The 16,648-nt window shown below is 53.9% G+C and overlaps 3 protein-coding genes across 5 annotated transcripts in view; all 3 read left to right on the forward strand.

The window, feature by feature from the left end:
- Window positions 1-249: 249 nt before the first annotated feature.
- Window positions 250-11,979, forward strand: HOXD11 (homeobox D11). Of its 2 annotated transcripts, XR_008557551.1 has the most exons (3): window positions 250-1,035; window positions 1,785-2,240; window positions 11,926-11,979. XR_008557551.1 is itself a non-coding variant. In XM_054723543.1 (2 exons), the coding sequence occupies exons 1-2, from the start codon at window positions 255-257 to the stop codon at window positions 2,018-2,020; spliced, it is 1,017 nt and encodes a 338-aa protein (XP_054579518.1). In that variant the 5' UTR covers window positions 250-254; the 3' UTR covers window positions 2,021-2,500. The 2 variants fall into 2 exon arrangements, 1 of the variants encoding a protein (XP_054579518.1); XM_054723543.1 differs by lacking the exon at window positions 11,926-11,979 and having other exon boundaries at window positions 1,785-2,500.
- On the forward strand, window positions 9,829-12,889 carry HOXD10 (homeobox D10). Its single transcript, XM_008138530.3, has 2 exons — window positions 9,829-10,588; window positions 11,926-12,889. Exons 1-2 carry the CDS (start codon window positions 9,844-9,846, stop codon window positions 12,201-12,203), a joined length of 1,023 nt encoding a protein of 340 aa, XP_008136752.2. The 5' UTR covers window positions 9,829-9,843; the 3' UTR covers window positions 12,204-12,889.
- A 2,332-nt stretch (window positions 12,890-15,221) lies between these two features.
- LOC103283290 (homeobox protein Hox-D3) overlaps window positions 15,222-16,648 on the forward strand; it is a 49,299-nt gene continuing 47,872 nt past the window's right edge. Inside the window, exon 1 of one of the 2 annotated variants that reach the window (XM_054723541.1) lies at window positions 15,222-16,166. In XM_054723541.1, coding sequence (XP_054579516.1) covers window positions 15,773-16,166 — 394 coding nt within the window. In that variant the 5' untranslated portion in view covers window positions 15,222-15,772. Of the gene's footprint in view, window positions 16,557-16,648 lie in introns of both variants that reach the window. The other variant, XM_054723542.1, reaches the window with a different exon arrangement.

The raw sequence follows: 16,648 nt of genomic DNA on the forward strand, positions 1-16,648 counted from the left end.
CCAACGCGCGTGTCTCGGCGCCAGGAGCCGTCCCGGGGCGTGTTGGCGAGCGCTGATATAGATATAAGGACATTTCTCTCCATGGCGTCACGTGACATAATTACCACCAGAATCAATCAAGATGAATTGCACGTCAGCGCCCGGTGGGGATTTTTGCTTAGTTGATCCTGGCCCAAGCCTCTTGTGCAATCAATGGCTCAGGTTGGCGGCGCGGGGAGCGGCCCAGGGCTCGCCGGCGCGCACGCCGCGGAGCCATGAACGACTTTGACGAGTGCGGCCCGAGCGCAGCTAGTATGTACCTGCCCGGCTGCGCCTACTATGTGGCCCCGTCGGACTTCGCTAGCAAGCCGTCGTTCCTGTCGCAACCGTCGTCCTGCCAGATGACTTTTCCTTACTCGTCCAACCTGGCGCCGCACGTCCAGCCCGTGCGCGAGGTGGCCTTCCGCGACTACGGCCTAGAGCGCGCCAAGTGGCCGTACCGCGGCGGCGGCGGCGGCGGCGCGGGGGCCGGCGGAGGGGGTGGCCCCGGCGGGGGCGGCAGCAGCAGCGCGGGGGGCTACGCTCCCTACTACGCGGCGGCGGCGGCGGCGGCGGCGGCAGCGGCGGCGGCCGAGGAGGCGGCCATGCAGCGCGAGCTGCTCCCGCCCGCGGGCCGCCGACCGGACGTGCTCTTCAAGGCGCCGGAGCCGGTGTGCGCCGCGCCGGGGCCGCCGCACGGCCCTGCGGGCCCCGCTTCCAACTTCTACAGCGCCGTGGGCCGCAACGGCATCCTGCCGCAGGGCTTCGACCAGTTCTACGAGGCCGCGCCCGGCCCCCCGTTCTCCGGGCCGCAGCCCCCTCCGCCGCCCGCGCCCCCGCAGCCCGAGGGCGCTGCCGCCGATAAGGGCGACCCCAAGACGGGGACCGGTGGCGGCGGGGGCAGCCCCTGCGCCAAGGCAACCCCCGCCTCGGAGCCGAAGGGGGCGGCAGAAGGCAGCGGGGGTGACGGCGAGGGACCCCCGGGGGAGGCGGGGGCTGAGAAGAGCGGCGGCACAGGTAGGCACGGGGCGCGGGGTGGGCGGCTGGGCCCCGGGGGCCGCGGGCGCGCGGGGGGGGGGGGCGCGGGGGCCTCCCTCTGCTTGCGCCGTTTTATGTGCTACTTTATAAGCGTTCGAAGAGGTTTATACATCCTATAAGATTTCCCGGGCCGTTGTAAAGCGTGTTTACGATAGGAAACCAATTTAGGTGGGCTTAAGGTAGACTTGGAGGAGGACATTAATCGCTGCAGAGAGCTTTCCCCCAGTTTGGGGGGTGTGTGTGCTGGAGACCATGGAGGGAGGCGCGAAGGAGGGGAGATTTCAAGCCAACGTGTGAGCGTGGACGCTCGCGCCTCCTGTACGAAGGTGGCGGTGCTGGTGCTGGCGGTGGGTGGGGGTGTTGATCCCCGAACGGGACTTCATCCAAGCCTCTGGCTGAAGCGCGCTGCGGGCTGGAGTCAAGCAGATGCCCGGCGCGCTCGCGTTTCTCCCCCTTCGGGTTCCAGCGCGGAGCCTGCCCGGAGCCCTGCTCCCCCACCTCGGTGCCAGGCTGTATGTGTGTCAGGGTGTGAACACACGTCCTCGCCCGCACTCTCTCCTGTGCCCGCCCATATATCATCCCCCCGCGACGAAGGCAGGGCCTTTCAGCAGCCGCAGGGGACGTCCCCACAGGGCCGAGGCCTGGCCCTCGCGAAGGCCTGGGCGGGAGGGTGGGCGGAGGTTGGCAGGCAGCGGCCTCTCTCACCCCTCGGTCTCTTTGCCTTGCAGTAGCCCCCCAGCGGTCCCGGAAAAAGCGCTGTCCCTACACCAAGTACCAGATCCGCGAACTGGAACGCGAGTTTTTCTTTAACGTGTACATAAACAAAGAGAAAAGACTCCAGCTCTCTCGGATGCTCAACCTCACTGACCGGCAAGTCAAAATCTGGTTCCAGAATCGCAGGATGAAGGAAAAGAAACTGAACAGAGACCGTCTGCAGTATTTCACTGGAAACCCCTTATTTTGAGAGCTCCAGGAAGCACCCCTCTCCCCCAGGCCCCACTCGCTCGCCCTCCTCCCCACCGGCCTGCTTTCGGTAGGCCCAATGTCCTGGGGTTTAAGGACGCCTCTTCTCTGTGGAACTCCACCATTCCTTCCCACGGTCAACTCGGGACCTCCCAGCGACCACTGCTGCCTGCGGACGAGGCCGGGGACTTGGCCGAATGGATCCTAATATGGGGAAAATGGTAATGCAAACGTCCCTTTACAATTTTACCGCCAGTGTGCTGTTGTTTACCCTCTCTCTCTCTCCAGTCCCGGTGCGGACGCTGTGGGATCTGTAGAGAGTTAGGCCTGGGCTGCCAAGGCACTTGTTTTTGTTCTGAGTTTAAGGGACCCCGTCCTTCCCCCTTGGTGAACGCAGATTATTTAAACTCTGGGAAATGTACCTTTGGTTTGTCGGATCAAGGCACGAGTCACTGTCTTTTGTGTGAATAAATGGTTTCTAGTAAAATGGAGGTTACAGCTTCAATACACTGTATGGATTTTCCTCTTTGAATAATTTTAGTGTCTGGTTAGGATATTGTAGTGGCCAAAATCTTCTCCCCCGTGCAACTGAAATTCAAGTGAAATGCTTTTTAATTCCGTTAAAATAAGAGTTGTCCTCCCCCTCCCCTCACCCCCCACTGGTACTCGGCATTGGCTTTTAAAACCATTTTAGGGATGACTTTCTGAATTGAGGATGTGACCCTGGTGCTGACTTCTCCAGAGGATGAGCTGGGGCAGCGGGAACGGAAGTAGCAACACTCCCTCCGCCTTAGTCTAGTGAACTTGGAATTTGGAGGGGTGGGGGTGGGGACAAACAAACAAAACAAAAAAACATTTTTTAAAAAACTGGTTAGAAAATCCAAAGTCACTCTTAACAAAGTGTCAAGGATACATGGTCCCTTAAAAGAAGAAACCAATATTAGAACACTTTGGGGGGGGGTAGTTTGCGGAAAGGAAATTGTAAGTGGGCAGAGTGGCCAGAGAGGTGTCAAGGCGCTTGCTGGTGTCACAGCGGGTCTGGAACAGGGAGGATAAGCCATCTTCCTAAAACAGGGCCCAGGGCTGCAGATCCAGTTTTCTCCACATTTATCGCTTCAAGTTAAAGAATGTGTGTTGGGGGGGTGTACTGCACTTTATGTTGCAGGACCAGGCCAAGCTGTTTACAAAACCTTGAACTGTCTAGACAACACCATAAAAGCCAAAGTTCTAAACAGCTTAATTGGGTTATATTATACACCTTCTGGTGGGCCCAAAAGAGATTTCCGCAATGTGCAATAAACTGGAGGAGTGAGAAAAGCTTCTCTTTCTCTGAAAAGAGTAAAGTGAATCTTGTGACTTTTAACCTCTCATAAGCCCAAAGTAAAAAAAAAAAAAAAATCCATAAGATATACAGCACCACATGCCTCTTCTGAGGGAGCATGCATTTCCAAATGCAAAATTTTTTTTAATTGCCAAAGCTTTAGGGGGCAAGGAAAAACATAAGTGCATAAGTGTACGCCTTTGAACTTCCAAAATGTCAAGGTCATCACCTTTAACCTTTCTGAATAATTAGGCGCCTTAAGGTTCTTCTGTGATATTCATCCGCCACCCACTCTCACACACATGCTCACACATCCAGATCCCCACACACATTTATGACCACACAGAATCATATGGAGGCTCACCATAAATCTAAGCAAATTCCTAATTTCAGGATCAATAATCTTAATTTCCCTTCAAGCATTTGTGTAATTCAATAGCAACTGACTTTAAAAAACACACAACACTAGTTAGATTAAAATGTCTACCAGCATGTTTTTAATGCAGCTACAAAATGGTGGGGGGTTGGAGGGGAGTCATAGATAGTTGTCCCCTTTGCTCTGATAATGAACCTCGGTTTTAAACGCAGGCATTTGAAAAAGGAAGTTCTATTTAGACTTACACCTTCGTTATGTATTTTAAAAATTGTCGCCTTGTCAAATAAATTATTGCACTTTCTATGACATGGAACAAAAGAAAATATATTGTTTTCAAAAGCGTCCTACAACCTTTGGTGAAAGATGCAATAGAAACAAAGTCTACAGTTGAGTAATTTCGTTTGGAAAGGGATTCCTTTGTTTGGAATTATGGGCGTGCGTTAAAATGTCAGTGCCCTAGTAGTATTAGTATGATCGTTCCAGGAGCTTAAAACTGGTTTATTTCTTTCTCTCTCCATCTATCTTTTTTTTTTTTTTTTTTTTTATTGCGGCTAAATGTAGCAAGCTTGTATGTCCACCACCGTAGGCAAGAAATAGCATTTTCCATTTGTATGGCCTTGGAGAGCCACACGGGGGCGTGCTCACGTTCCAGAAGCCGCGGTTGGCGGAGGGGCCGCGGTACCGTGTCTGTCCATTACTGGATTCTAATAGGCAATCTCAGCCCCGTTAGAAACAGGCGGCCACTAAGGCATTCGTTTGCTGTTTGTTTGTCCTAAGCAGCTATGCGATGTTGGAAGTTGTATAAAGACAGAGAAAAGGGAACTGCCGCTATTTCTGAAAATAGCGATCTCTTTAAAGATAAAGATGTCGCAAGGAGCACCTTGTTATAACCTGGCGGAGTCTAGGAGAGATTTTGAAAAGACTAATATGTGCATTTCGAAATAGGTCATGCCACTGCGAGTTAATTAAATCGGGGAAAATCAATATTCCTGTTCCTTTGCGTGCAGAGAGCAATATGAGGATAGGACCACCCCTTCCCAAAAACCGTATCCGTCTTGAGCGCTCTCCGACCCCCTGAGATTATTAAAAGGCTTTGTTTAAGACAGATGGGGCACCAGCAAAGTTAGCTGAGTGTGGTCCCAGAAAAAAATGGGACCCATCGGAACTAAGGAGGGAGGTCGTTCTGGGCGAGGAAAGTCCCCCTGTCCCCCAGGTCCAGCCTAGCTTCAGGGTGTATGGGGTAGCAACCGGGAAGCACAAGCAGGACTGTGAGTTGGGGCGCCCAGGCGGGCGAGGCTAGGCTGATGCGGCTGCGGGAAGCGGCAGACTGTCCTGGTTAACATTTATACTCCTGGGCGGCATGGAATGGGTGACGCATTGGAAGCGAACAGGCTTTGCATTTGACAGACTCCTGGTCACCCTTCCAAGCCGCCTGCGGGCCTTGAGCACAGAATTTGATTTTCGTGCCTCCTGCCGATCTCTACCACCCACCCCTTTGTAAAGTCCCTGACGTTGGGGAGGGTCTGTGTTACCAGCCTTGGGCCTAAAGGGAGGTTCCAAAAGAGAGTTCTCTAGGACGTGGGTTTCTAAGGATGGGTAACTGTCCCTTCTTCCTCGAAGTTCATTGTGAAGCTCATGAAATCCCGGAATTAGTGCGGGCTCCGCTGTCTCTGTCTCCTCCCTCCAGACCCTGGACCGAAGGCCCTGGGTCCACCCCTGGGAGCTGGCATCAGTGGCTCCAGCGTGGCTGGGGCACCATGAGCACCCCACGAGGCGCCAGCCAGAGGCATGGTGTTCCCTGCGGACACCCCGGCTCCAGCCTGTCAGACTGTGGGTCCAGCTTAGATATTTTGAAGCGACATTTCCCAGGGCCTCGCCTGGGGCCTCAGTTCACTTGGGGGTGAGAACTCCCCTTCCCAAATGTCATTGTGTTCTTCTTTGAGTGACTGGGGGGACGGGGGTGCATATGGCTTTGTGGAGGGGTGGCCTGGGCCTTGGCCGGCAGCCTTCCCTAAGATCATGGATGCTCATCGGTTTGCAATTCCTTCCCTCCTGGTAGCTCCCAAGATGGACTTGGAAAAGGCCAGGGGATTGGATCAGGACTCCTGAGGGCTGCGGACCTGACCTCTCCCGATCGGTCAGGGTTATGGGGCTCCTGGAGGGTGGTCATGTGTCTTGAGTCTCTGGGGTCTCAGATCTTGAAGTGGAGGGGAAATGCGCTAAATAAGGAATCTTTTGTGTCGGCAAGGGAAAGAGGATCCCTGGCCCAGGGCCCTTTTACCTGTTTTCACAGACCCCTCATCCAGTTGGCGGTGGCTTCCCCAGCCTCCCCATTGCTCCTTTGATTTCTTTTCAGGTTGGTTGGGAGGTGCACAGCACAACCCCGAGGGGTGCCTTAAGGAAGCAGCCTTTTTTTTATTTTTATTTTTTTTCCAATTTTTTTTTATTAAGGTATTATATGTGTACATATCTTACCATTGCCACCCCCCACCCCACTCCCATATATGCCCTCACCCCCCAGAGTTTTGCATCCGTTGGTTAAGGAAGCAGCCTTTTAAACTTGTCTCCATCTACTCTGCACCCCAAGGGTGGCACAGCCCCGAGGCCACGCAGGGCCCGAACTTCAGGGCAAACCTAGGGCCCCCCAAGTTCACTCAGGCCCAGGGCCCCTGCTCTTCTTCCTGGTGACAAGAGAGCACAGATGCAAACCATTTCTTGATTACAAATGCTAATTTCTTGACAAAGCGACCCTTTTAATTTTCCTCGGGAAAGAGCTGTGCCAGGGAGAAGGATGTTTTGGTAGAAACGTGGATATTCATCTCCTTTATGGTGCAATATTGATTTATTATTAATGGTAACTGCTCCCACTGATCTAAAGATGATCGAGAACAGTGGCCATGCGGCTATATTAAATACTCGTAAGCAAAATAAAGGCTGGCCTTGAAAGCCACTGCCTTTTCATTCCGTTTGCTTCATCTCAGCCTTAGGGTCTTAGACAAACTTTCCATCCTCCTCTGCCCAGGTGATGCTCTCGTATTAAAACTATTTTGCTTGATTTTTATGATAAAATCTCTTTGCAATATTGGCAGTCTCTGGCCTCCAGGATCTGGTCAGGAGGCAGAAATTTGAAAAATAATAAAATCAAATTTTGTGGTAATTCAAAATTATATCTGATACACTTTTTATTTCTGTGAGTGAAGAAGATTTATTTAAAACCAAATCCAATGTGGGGGTGACTTTGAACTCCAAGCCACCGGGAGCTGAAACAGAAAGGCTCTCAAATCGGAAGGCAGATTCTGCCTGCCCCGGTAGGTTACGCTCCACGAGGAATCGCTGTTCTTTAGCTTGGCTGTTTTTTCCTGTGTAAACAAATACTATGAAAGGGCATTTGATTCCCAGTTAGATTGAACAGTCTTGCCTTCTGCGTGGGATAGGGAGAATTGGACAACCAAGCTCCTGGCCGAGATGGAAAGGGACAGTGTTGGAGCGCCAGGCTGGCGTCAGGGCGCCTGCCGAGAGTGCGTGTAGCGGGCATTTTGTCCAGCCCTGGGCACGTTTTGCCGTGGCTGGGATGATAATCTCCGCCTTTGAGGAAAGCAATTTTCAGTGTGCTGATCAGTGGCTGTTAGCTTGGAATAGGACCTTAGCAGACTAGAGCAAAAAGTTGGAGTTTCTTTCTGCCTTCCTCATCCTCTCCCCTCCCCAACCCCCGCCCCCCCCCCCCCATGCTTAAAATCAGACAACCCGGTGAAAAGGTAATGTAATGTTTAACCCTCCGGCTTCCCTGGCAGGGCATTCCCTGCAGTCTGAGCAGTGAGAGGCTCTAGGCTTTTAACCTGACAATGATGTTGTATTTGAACAGCTGCTTAAAGGTTTAAAAGGTCTGTCTCATTGCCACCGCAGAGTTTTTTAAAAGGGGTTATTGTTTGGGCGAGGGCAATTCGAGGGGACAGGCGAAGCTGTCCCAAGGCTGAAAATAATGTCCAACCCCTGTTTTTCCACCAGGCCAGGGGACGTTCCTTTTGGGGAGGGGCTGACAAAGGGTTTGTTGGAAAAGGTTTCCGTGAAGGAGCAAGTGGGCAAGTGGGTCCCCCAGAATGCTGATGTGCTTCATGTAGCATCAGGCTCCAAAGAACTGTTCTGCTGAGATGGAAACCCAAATTGCCCACAAGTTCAGTCTCTGGGCCTGAAATCCAAGGCCAGTCCATAACAGGGCAATGCGGGGAGAAGAAAACACGGATGTCTTCGGGATAGAGAACTGGTTCGCCATCAGAGCTAGGGGCCCTTTTCTTCTCTCGGATGCAGTGAAGGGGATCCGGAAGCCAGAGGACAGCTCCAGCGACCTGGCCTGGCCAGGGCAAGCCTTTGGGAAGAAATCAAGGTTAAAGCTCCCCGCTACTGCCCGGAGGCCGGAGCTTCCATAGTGTTGCTCACCCGCCTACAACTAGAGAAGGAGAGAGGAAGTTGTTGGAGAAGTTTCTCATAAAACTCCGAGTTTCCATGGCGGTGATGGTGGTGTCCTTTAATGAGTTCAACCACAAGCCCAGACCGAATCCCCTTTATAGAACTTTCCCTCACAAAGGAAACAGAGGACTAAGGTTCTTACCCCACCTCCCTTTCTCTCCCTCCTCTTACCCAAGCAAAACCATGTCAAATAATTTGAGGAATTGTCCAAAATTATAAAACTTGACTTCTGACAAAAGTATAGCTTTTAATATTTGACAATTTGTGTTAAAACAAAAATTGACCTTCTTGGTTAGTACCGAAGGGGAAAAATCAATAGTATAATTTTCAATAATTCATAAAGCGAACGCCATTATGCTAAATCCTAACTATTAATCTTATCCTTTACAAAGTCTCGATTGATTTGTTAATAAAATATCTTCCCGTGTGTGGCAACAGCGGGTATAACTCTTTAAAAACCTTCAGAAGCAAGAAAATTACCAAGTAGCCCAAGAATGTAGATGAGAATTTTATTGATCGCCCTGATTCTTCTTAATATGTATTAATAAATTCCACAACCTTTTGTACCTTGCACTTGTCAGAAACCAATGCTTTTACAAAATCCATAAAAGGAAAACATTTTTCTTTGCAGAAGAACCAAATGACACCTTTGCATCTCTCTCTCTCTCTCTCTCTCCTGTTTGGCCCAGTCAGTTTTCTAAAACTTCTAGTCTGAGGGCGAGAGTTTTCCTCTTCCTTTGAAAAAATTATTTTCTTTCTTCCTCTTTGCCCTCTATTATCAGGGTGTGTGGGGAGGGAAACATCGGTTTAGTTCTCCCGATGGGAACGCTTTCGCGGATAACGAACTGCGGCGAGGGACTGTCTCCGGTTTGAAAGCTCCCAGCACCAGCCCTACAGGTCGGGGTGTGGTTCCCCGGAAAGCACACGGCTCGGCGGAGGAACCTGGAGCCCGGGCGGGCGGGCCGAAGGAGAGGGCAGCGCTGGGACCGAGCGGTCCTCAGCCTCGGGGGCCGGCCAGCTACGTGGCCTCTCGCCTCTGCGCCCCGGGATACCTTGGCCGCGTCTTTGCGCGGGAGATCTTTCCTGTGGACTCCTCGGGTGGAATGTCTCAGGCCCCAGGGAATCGACTCACCTTCCCAGGCTGCCCGGGACAAAATTACCCAGCCTGGGCCCCCACCCCCCGCCCGGGCCCCGGCCCTCACGGGAGCGTTCTGCCTGGGTGTGTGCGTGGAATGCTTCTATGTGCTGGCGCCACGACGCTCCGGCTTCCCTCCCCGCGCGTGTCCTCCCGAGGCCCCTCCGGCGGAGCCTTTCCTTCCGCCTTCGTGGCCCAGAGGCCGGAGTGGGGGACGCAAATGGGGCGGGCGGGCCGAGCCGAGGCGGGTAGGCTGGCGGGCGGCGGAGAGCGCTGGGCCGGTTGTCTCCAGCGCGCACTATCTCTGGCGCATAGTAGATGTCGCTGTTGTCCGCGCTTACGCGGCCGGCCGGCCTGGCTCTGGAACACGTGACCTGCGAGGAGGCTGCGGCTCAAGGCCATTTTCAAATCTCATTGGCTTGGTTGTCATGTGGTCGGCAGAGGCATCCACAATTACACGGGGAATGTTTTCCTAGAGATGTCAGCCTACAAAGGACACAATCTCTCTTCTTCAAATTCCTCCCCAAAATGTCCTTTCCCAACAGCTCTCCTGCTGCTAATACTTTTTTAGTAGATTCCTTGATCAGTGCCTGCAGGAGTGACAGTTTTTATTCGAGCAGCGCCAGCATGTACATGCCACCACCTAGCGCAGACATGGGGACCTATGGAATGCAAACCTGTGGACTGCTCCCGTCTCTGGCCAAAAGAGAAGTGAACCACCAAAATATGGGTATGAATGTGCATCCTTATATACCTCAAGTAGACAGTTGGACAGACCCGAACAGATCTTGTCGAATAGAGCAACCTGTTACACAGCAAGTCCCCACTTGCTCCTTCACCACCAACATTAAGGAAGAATCCAATTGCTGCATGTATTCTGATAAGCGCAACAAACTCATTTCTGCCGAGGTCCCTTCGTACCAGAGGCTGGTCCCTGAGTCCTGTCCCGTTGAGAACCCCGAGGTTCCTGTCCCTGGATATTTTAGACTGAGTCAGACCTACGCCACCGGGAAAACCCAAGAGTACAATAACAGCCCCGAAGGCAGCTCCACAGTCATGCTCCAGCTCAACCCTCGCGGCGCGGCCAAGCCACAGCTTTCGGCCGCCCAGCTGCAGATGGAAAAGAAGATGAACGAGCCTGCAAGCGGCCAGGAGCCCAGCAAAGTCTCCCAGGTGGAGAGCCCTGAGGCCAAGGGTGGCCTTCCGGAAGAAAGGAGCTGCTTGGCCGAGGTCTCCGTGTCCAGTCCCGAAGTGCAGGAGAAGGAGAGCAAAGGTCGGTATGAGCAGGGTTGCCACCCCAGCGGGGCGCGCAGCCCGGGAGCCCGGCAAAGAGGGAGCACCTGGGTGCCCGGCGGCGCAGGGCCCTGGCAGCTCAGGCGGGCCCGATGGGCCGGTGCTGCTCCTCCCAGCTTTTAGAGGGGGCATTCTCCGTCCCCAGATCATCCCCGCTTCTCCCCCGCGGCCCCGGCCCTCCTGGCTAGTCCTGGCCCCACGCTGATGGCGTCTGGCCAGAGGAAGGGCTTGCTGGGTTTATTTTTCCTGAGCTAGATCTGAAATGCAACAAAAGAGCGCAAATGACCTGCCGCTCATAAACACAGCCCCAGAACCTCCTTTCTCTTGCTCAGATTTGCAGCCCCAACTTTGACCCAGTTATGATTTTAAGGTGGTCCAAGACACCGTGTTCGTGTTTAAGTGTATGCACCCCGCATCCTGCGAGCTTGGGGGCGGCCAGGGGAACAAGATGGCTTGGTTGTTTGGCGCTTGAGCGGGGAAACAAGGGCTCTTTGCCTCTGCGGGGCTAGGTAACCTTGGCTTTGTCTGGGGAAAGTGCCTCGAGCTTTGCAATTCATTTGCAAAGGGGGCAAAGGCGGAAGGGGGGAGAACAGTCTGCTTGGCCAACCCGGCAGAGCCAGCCTTAGGGCTGGGCTAGGGCAAAGAGCCAGGGACTCTGGGGTTTTATTTTGGAGAAGGAACCCTGCCCCTGAGCCTCTCTTCCAGTGCCTAAAGGTGGGCCACATTAAGGAGCTACATTTCTGGGCAATGCTTTTGTGTGGGGGCGAGAAGGCATGAGCGTTCAGGAAACGCTGAATGCCCAGGCAGGGTGCAGAAGGTGTACTCAGTTATGTTTTAAAGGAAAGTGGGCACCTATCGACCTGGCTGTGTGGCTCCCCACCTGCCTGGGGAAAGTGGGGAAGAAGTGGCAGACTTGGAGACCTGAGGCAGCAGTGGGGTCGGTAGCCTTGTCCAGGCTGTGGCTTGCTTCTTCCACTCCAGCCCTGTTAGGAGCTGACCACTTAGAATGTTGCTGGGGAGACCCTGAGAGTTTACTATTGTACTAATGTTTGGTGCAGGTCAGAAAGCTGAGAGAACCCTGGCACAGAAGGCCAGGTCCCCGCCCATCCTATCATTTGGGGCCTTTAAGCTAATCTGGTATCATTGACTAATCCCTTCCAAGGCCCACCTCATGTGGGTAATGTTTAATACCAGTATTTCCCAAAGCGACCTGGCTGCCTGCAGGGTCATGGCCAAGGGTACATTTGAACAGACTGAGAGACAAAAAAAAAAAAAAATTCTTGATTTTTTTTCTTCTTCTCCCTTTAATTTTGTTAGAGGAAATCAAGTCTGATACTCCAACCAGCAATTGGCTCACTGCAAAGAGTGGCAGAAAGAAGAGGTGCCCTTACACTAAGCACCAAACGCTGGAATTAGAAAAAGAGTTCTTGTTCAATATGTACCTCACCCGCGAGCGCCGCCTAGAGATCAGTAAGAGCGTTAACCTCACCGACAGGCAGGTCAAGATTTGGTTTCAAAACCGCCGAATGAAACTCAAGAAGATGAGCCGAGAGAACCGGATCCGAGAACTGACCGCCAACCTCACCTTCTCTTAGGTCCGAGGCCCGTGGGAGTCCGGGATCAGAGAGGGGGCACCGAATTCCAGGGCCCAGTGCTGGAAGACTGGGAAGGCGGAAACAAAACCTTCTTTGCTCTTTGTTTTTTGTTTTGTTTTCCTGCTAGAATGTGACTTTGGGGTTATTCTGTTCGTGCTGCAAGTGATCTGTAATCCCTATGAGTATATATATACATATATATATATATTAAAAACTAGCACGTGTAATTTATTATTTTGTTCATCGTAATGCAGGGTAACTATTACTGCGCATTTTCATTTGGGTCTTAACTTATTGGAACTGTAGAGCATTGATCAATCCATTCATCTATCCAGCAATGTGACTTTTTCATGTTTTTCCTAACACAAAAGGTCTGTGTGTGGTTAGTCCATGAGCCCATGGCGTTTTGAATACATCAGTACTTAAAAGTACTTAAATTACATATATATTTAAAAAAGATTAAGAAAATTCACAAGCTTTGGGGGGAGGGGGACTAAAAAGCACATTACAATGTATCTTTTCACAAATGAATTTAGCAATTGTCCTTGGTGAGATGGAATATTGATGACTTATGCCTTGTAGCCTTTCCCTTGTGGTGCATCTGTGGTTTGGTAGAGTATAACAGCAACCTGTCCATTCTGTGCATGTTCTGGTCGCATGTATAATGCAATAAATTCTGGAAACAAGTTCGCTCCCTCTGCTTTCTAAAATGAAAATTTGTTACAGTGGAAATGAAAGCCTTTGATGAGACTATCTTCCTGTTAATCTGCTTGTTTGGGGAAGTTTAGGGGGATAGAGAGGAGGAAAAGGATGTGAGAGAGAAGCTGGAGGAGGCCTAGGGTCCTGAAATTTGGCAGTGTGTGTGTGTATGGGGGGGTGTTATTTCCATAGTTGGGAAGAAGGGAAGTCTTTTCTCCCTAGCTCCCCATTAATTGAATTGAATTCTCAGTTTCCCTCTAGCTCAAGCCTGGTAAGTAAGCTTGTGCCCAAGCTGCTTTTTCCTCAAAGCTCCCCACTTATGTGTCTTTCTCTTTGGTTTTGGTTGTGTTATTTTTAATGCTTTCAGTGGGTCTTGGCAATTTCTGGCTGGCGTGCCATCATCAGGGGCTGGGTTGAAACCAGTCTTGCCCACCTGGAAGCCAAGGGGCCTCCATTGCAAGGACAAGCAGCAGCTTAGCATTGCATCGGATCCAATTCTGCCCCCCACTCCCTCATTCTCACCCCCTCCCAAGCACAAGACAGCCAGGCCACAGCGAAGCAGAGGATGGGTGAGTTTTCCCATCCACTTTGTCCTAGTTTCCTTGTGGAAGGATTTTATGCTCAGTCATTACCTTTTAGTGGTCCACATGAAAATTTTTAAAGGCAGAAATATTCCGCCCCCCCCCCCATTCTCCCTCTATTTAATTACAAAATGCTAGTTGGAGCCACTGTATCTGGGAGGCAAGAAAATGTACAAAGGGTGACTGAAAGAGAATTTGCAAATGAACATGACTTCCCACGAAGTCCAATGTTCCAGCTGCCGCCACGGTTTGAAAAACCCCAGCTTTCACCAGTATATATCCTGGAGGATCCATAGCCCAAGAGAGTCCGGACTTAATCTATTTCTGCCAGGGAGAAGGAAAGAGAGGCCTTGGGGAGAATTGCTGACAGAGAATCCGTTACCCCAGGTTGTGCTGCAGTTTCAAAGGGTCTCCAACAGCTTCAAGCAGCTCCACAAAAACATGTTCTTTTCATCCCTGCCCTTTTCCCCCTAAAAACAACTTTTTAGGGGCTCTAAGAGTTAGAGCCCTCACCCAGGGAGTCTGGCAGACTCTGTATTTATTCAGAGTTTTAAACTTCCTTCTCAAAACCAAGAACCTTCCCCAGTTCTAAGACAGAACCCTTTTAAGGGAGCTATTTCCTAGGGGTGGGAGAGAGTGGGTCTGAATGAATGCCAGGTTAGGAACGCTGGAATCAATTTGCCCCAGACCGCCATTGGTTGGGCGGGAGGAGGGCAATTTTAACTTTTCCGTTTCCCCCACGATGTGGGGAGCACCGTAGTTGTTGACAGGGGGCCATGTCTGGGAGGAAAACCGTGCTACAGGCAAAGGCAGCTCCTCTGGAACAAAATCAGAAAGCCATTGGCAAAGACAATCAGGCCATGAGCCATTTACCCGCTTCCTTTCCGGGGCTCAAGGTGGGCTGGGAGCCTTCCCAGGGTGCGCCGGGCAACGTGTAGAGCAAGGAACACATCCTCCAGCGCCTGCACCCAGCTGCTTTTGTCCCAGCTCCCAGCCAGGCTCCAGAGGCTTTGTACCATGGATTTGGGAGTGACAATGGGCATTTCCCTCAGATTCAAGGCTGCCCAGCCTTACCTCTGGGAGGGAAAGAGAGAGAAAAAAATCGGACGAGAGTGGCCCGAGGACCAGGGCCACTTTAAAGACATCCCCGGCATCCCCTTGGAGGCCTCTGAGTGGGAGCCACGCGAAGACGCCCTGCCTTGGGAGACGCGGCTCCCCTGGCCTCTAGGTCGGGCGGCGGGCGGGAGCGGGTCTCGCGCTCAGATTTGGGTTCTGCCCTATGGCGTGTTCTCTTCCAGGGCATTTGCAGCAGCCCCGGAGAAGACAGGGCCGCCGGGCCGCCGCTGGCCGCGGGTCCGACTCGCCTTCCTGCCAGCCCTTCTGAGGGCAGACAGAAGCCTGCGCCCGTGGTGGCCACCGTCGCGCCCAGCCCGTGGGCCACCCCAGCTCACCCATCCGGCCGCGGCGTGTGCTCAGCCTCCCGCTGGGGGTGTAGGTGGCTGCACGGGGCCGCGTGTGAGTGTGGTAGGGGGAGGGGGCCCTCCGAGCTGCTCCATCCGTCCGTTTTATTAGGGACACATTAATCTATAATCAAATACACCTCATAAAATTTTTATTGAAAGGCATAATATCATTACAAAGGTCTTCCACCTGTTTTAAACAACACGACAAGCTGTGAGAGCGTGTGTGTGGGTATGTGCAGGGAGGGGGTGGGTCTGGGTAGGGAGAGAGGCACGGGGAGAAGAACCGGCTCCGGCGCCAGGGGGCCGCCCCTGAAGGCCGCCCTGCCAGGGGCCAGCAGCGGCCCTGCGTGTCCCGGCCGGCCGGTCCCGGCTCTGGCCGAGCGCTCCGTTAGCCCAGGACGCGTGGCTGGTAGCGCGGAGCCCAGGAGCTGGGGAGGCAGCGCCGGGACGGACGGAAAGCCCGAGGGCGGCAAGAGGAGGCGAACAAATAGTCCCAGCGCCGCCTCCGGCCGCAGCCCGGCGTGTGGTCCCGGCGGTCCGAGGGCTGGCCGGGCTCGGCGGGGCCCAGTCCGGCGGCGCACGGGCCGGGACCCGCAGGCTCTAATTGCGCCGCTTATGTTGATGATGATTTTTTTTTTTTTTTAATCACAGCAGCCCCCAGTTTAGCGGACTGATTTACTCCCGGTATTGGTAAATATGATCACGTGGGCCGCGCGACCAATGGTGGAGGCTGCAGCCTGCGAACTAGTCGGCGGCTAGGGCGCCGGCGGGGAGCGGCGCCGCGGCGGGCAGTGTAACCTTGGGTGGGAGCGCACGGCGCCGCAACATGTCCTCCAGTGGCACCCTCAGCAACTACTACGTGGACTCGCTCATAGGCCATGAGGGCGACGAGGTGTTCGCCGCGCGCTTCGGACCGCCCGGGCCCGGCGCGCAGGGCAGGCCCGCAGGTGTGGCCGACAGCCCGGCCGCCGCCGCCGAGTTTGCCTCGTGTAGTTTTGCCCCTAAATCGACCGTGTTCTCTGCCTCGTGGTCCGCGGTGCCCGCCCAGCCCCCGACGGCGGCGGCGATGAGCGGCCTCTACCACCCGTACGTGCCCCCGCCGCCCCTGGCCGCCGCCGCCTCCGAGCCCGGCCGCTACATGCGCTCCTGGATGGAACCGCTGCCCGGCTTCCCGGGCGGCGCGGGCGGCGGCGGCGGCGGCGGCGGCGGCGGCGGCCCGGGCCCCGGTCCCAGCCCCGGCCCCAGCGGCCCACCCAACAGGCGCCACTACGGGATTAAGCCTGAAACCGGAGCGGCCCCGACCCCAGCGGCCGCCGCCACCTCCTCCTCCACTTCCTCGTCTTCCTCCTCCAAACAGACTGAGTGCTCTGCGGCCCGGGAGTCCCAGGGGAGCGGCGACCCCGAGTTCTCCTGCAGCTCGTTCCTACGGGACAAGGCGGCGGCGGCGGCGGCGGCTGGGGGAGCACGGCCGGGGGCGGGCATCGGGGCCGGGGCCGGGGCGGGCGGCTCCTCGGAGCCCTCGGCTTGCAGCGACCATCCGAGCCCGGGCTGCCCGCTGAAGGAGGAGGAGAAGCAGCATCCGCAGCCGCCACCGCAGCAACTTGACCCAAGTAAGTGCAAAAGAAATTGCCCCCTGATTTATTGCTGAAACCTGTAAGGCTCGAATGTGCAAAACTGATAGTTTTACTAACCTATAAAAACG

Source organism: Eptesicus fuscus, chromosome 11 (assembly GCF_027574615.1).
Source record: "Eptesicus fuscus isolate TK198812 chromosome 11, DD_ASM_mEF_20220401, whole genome shotgun sequence".
Taxonomy (NCBI): domain Eukaryota; kingdom Metazoa; phylum Chordata; class Mammalia; order Chiroptera; family Vespertilionidae; genus Eptesicus; species Eptesicus fuscus.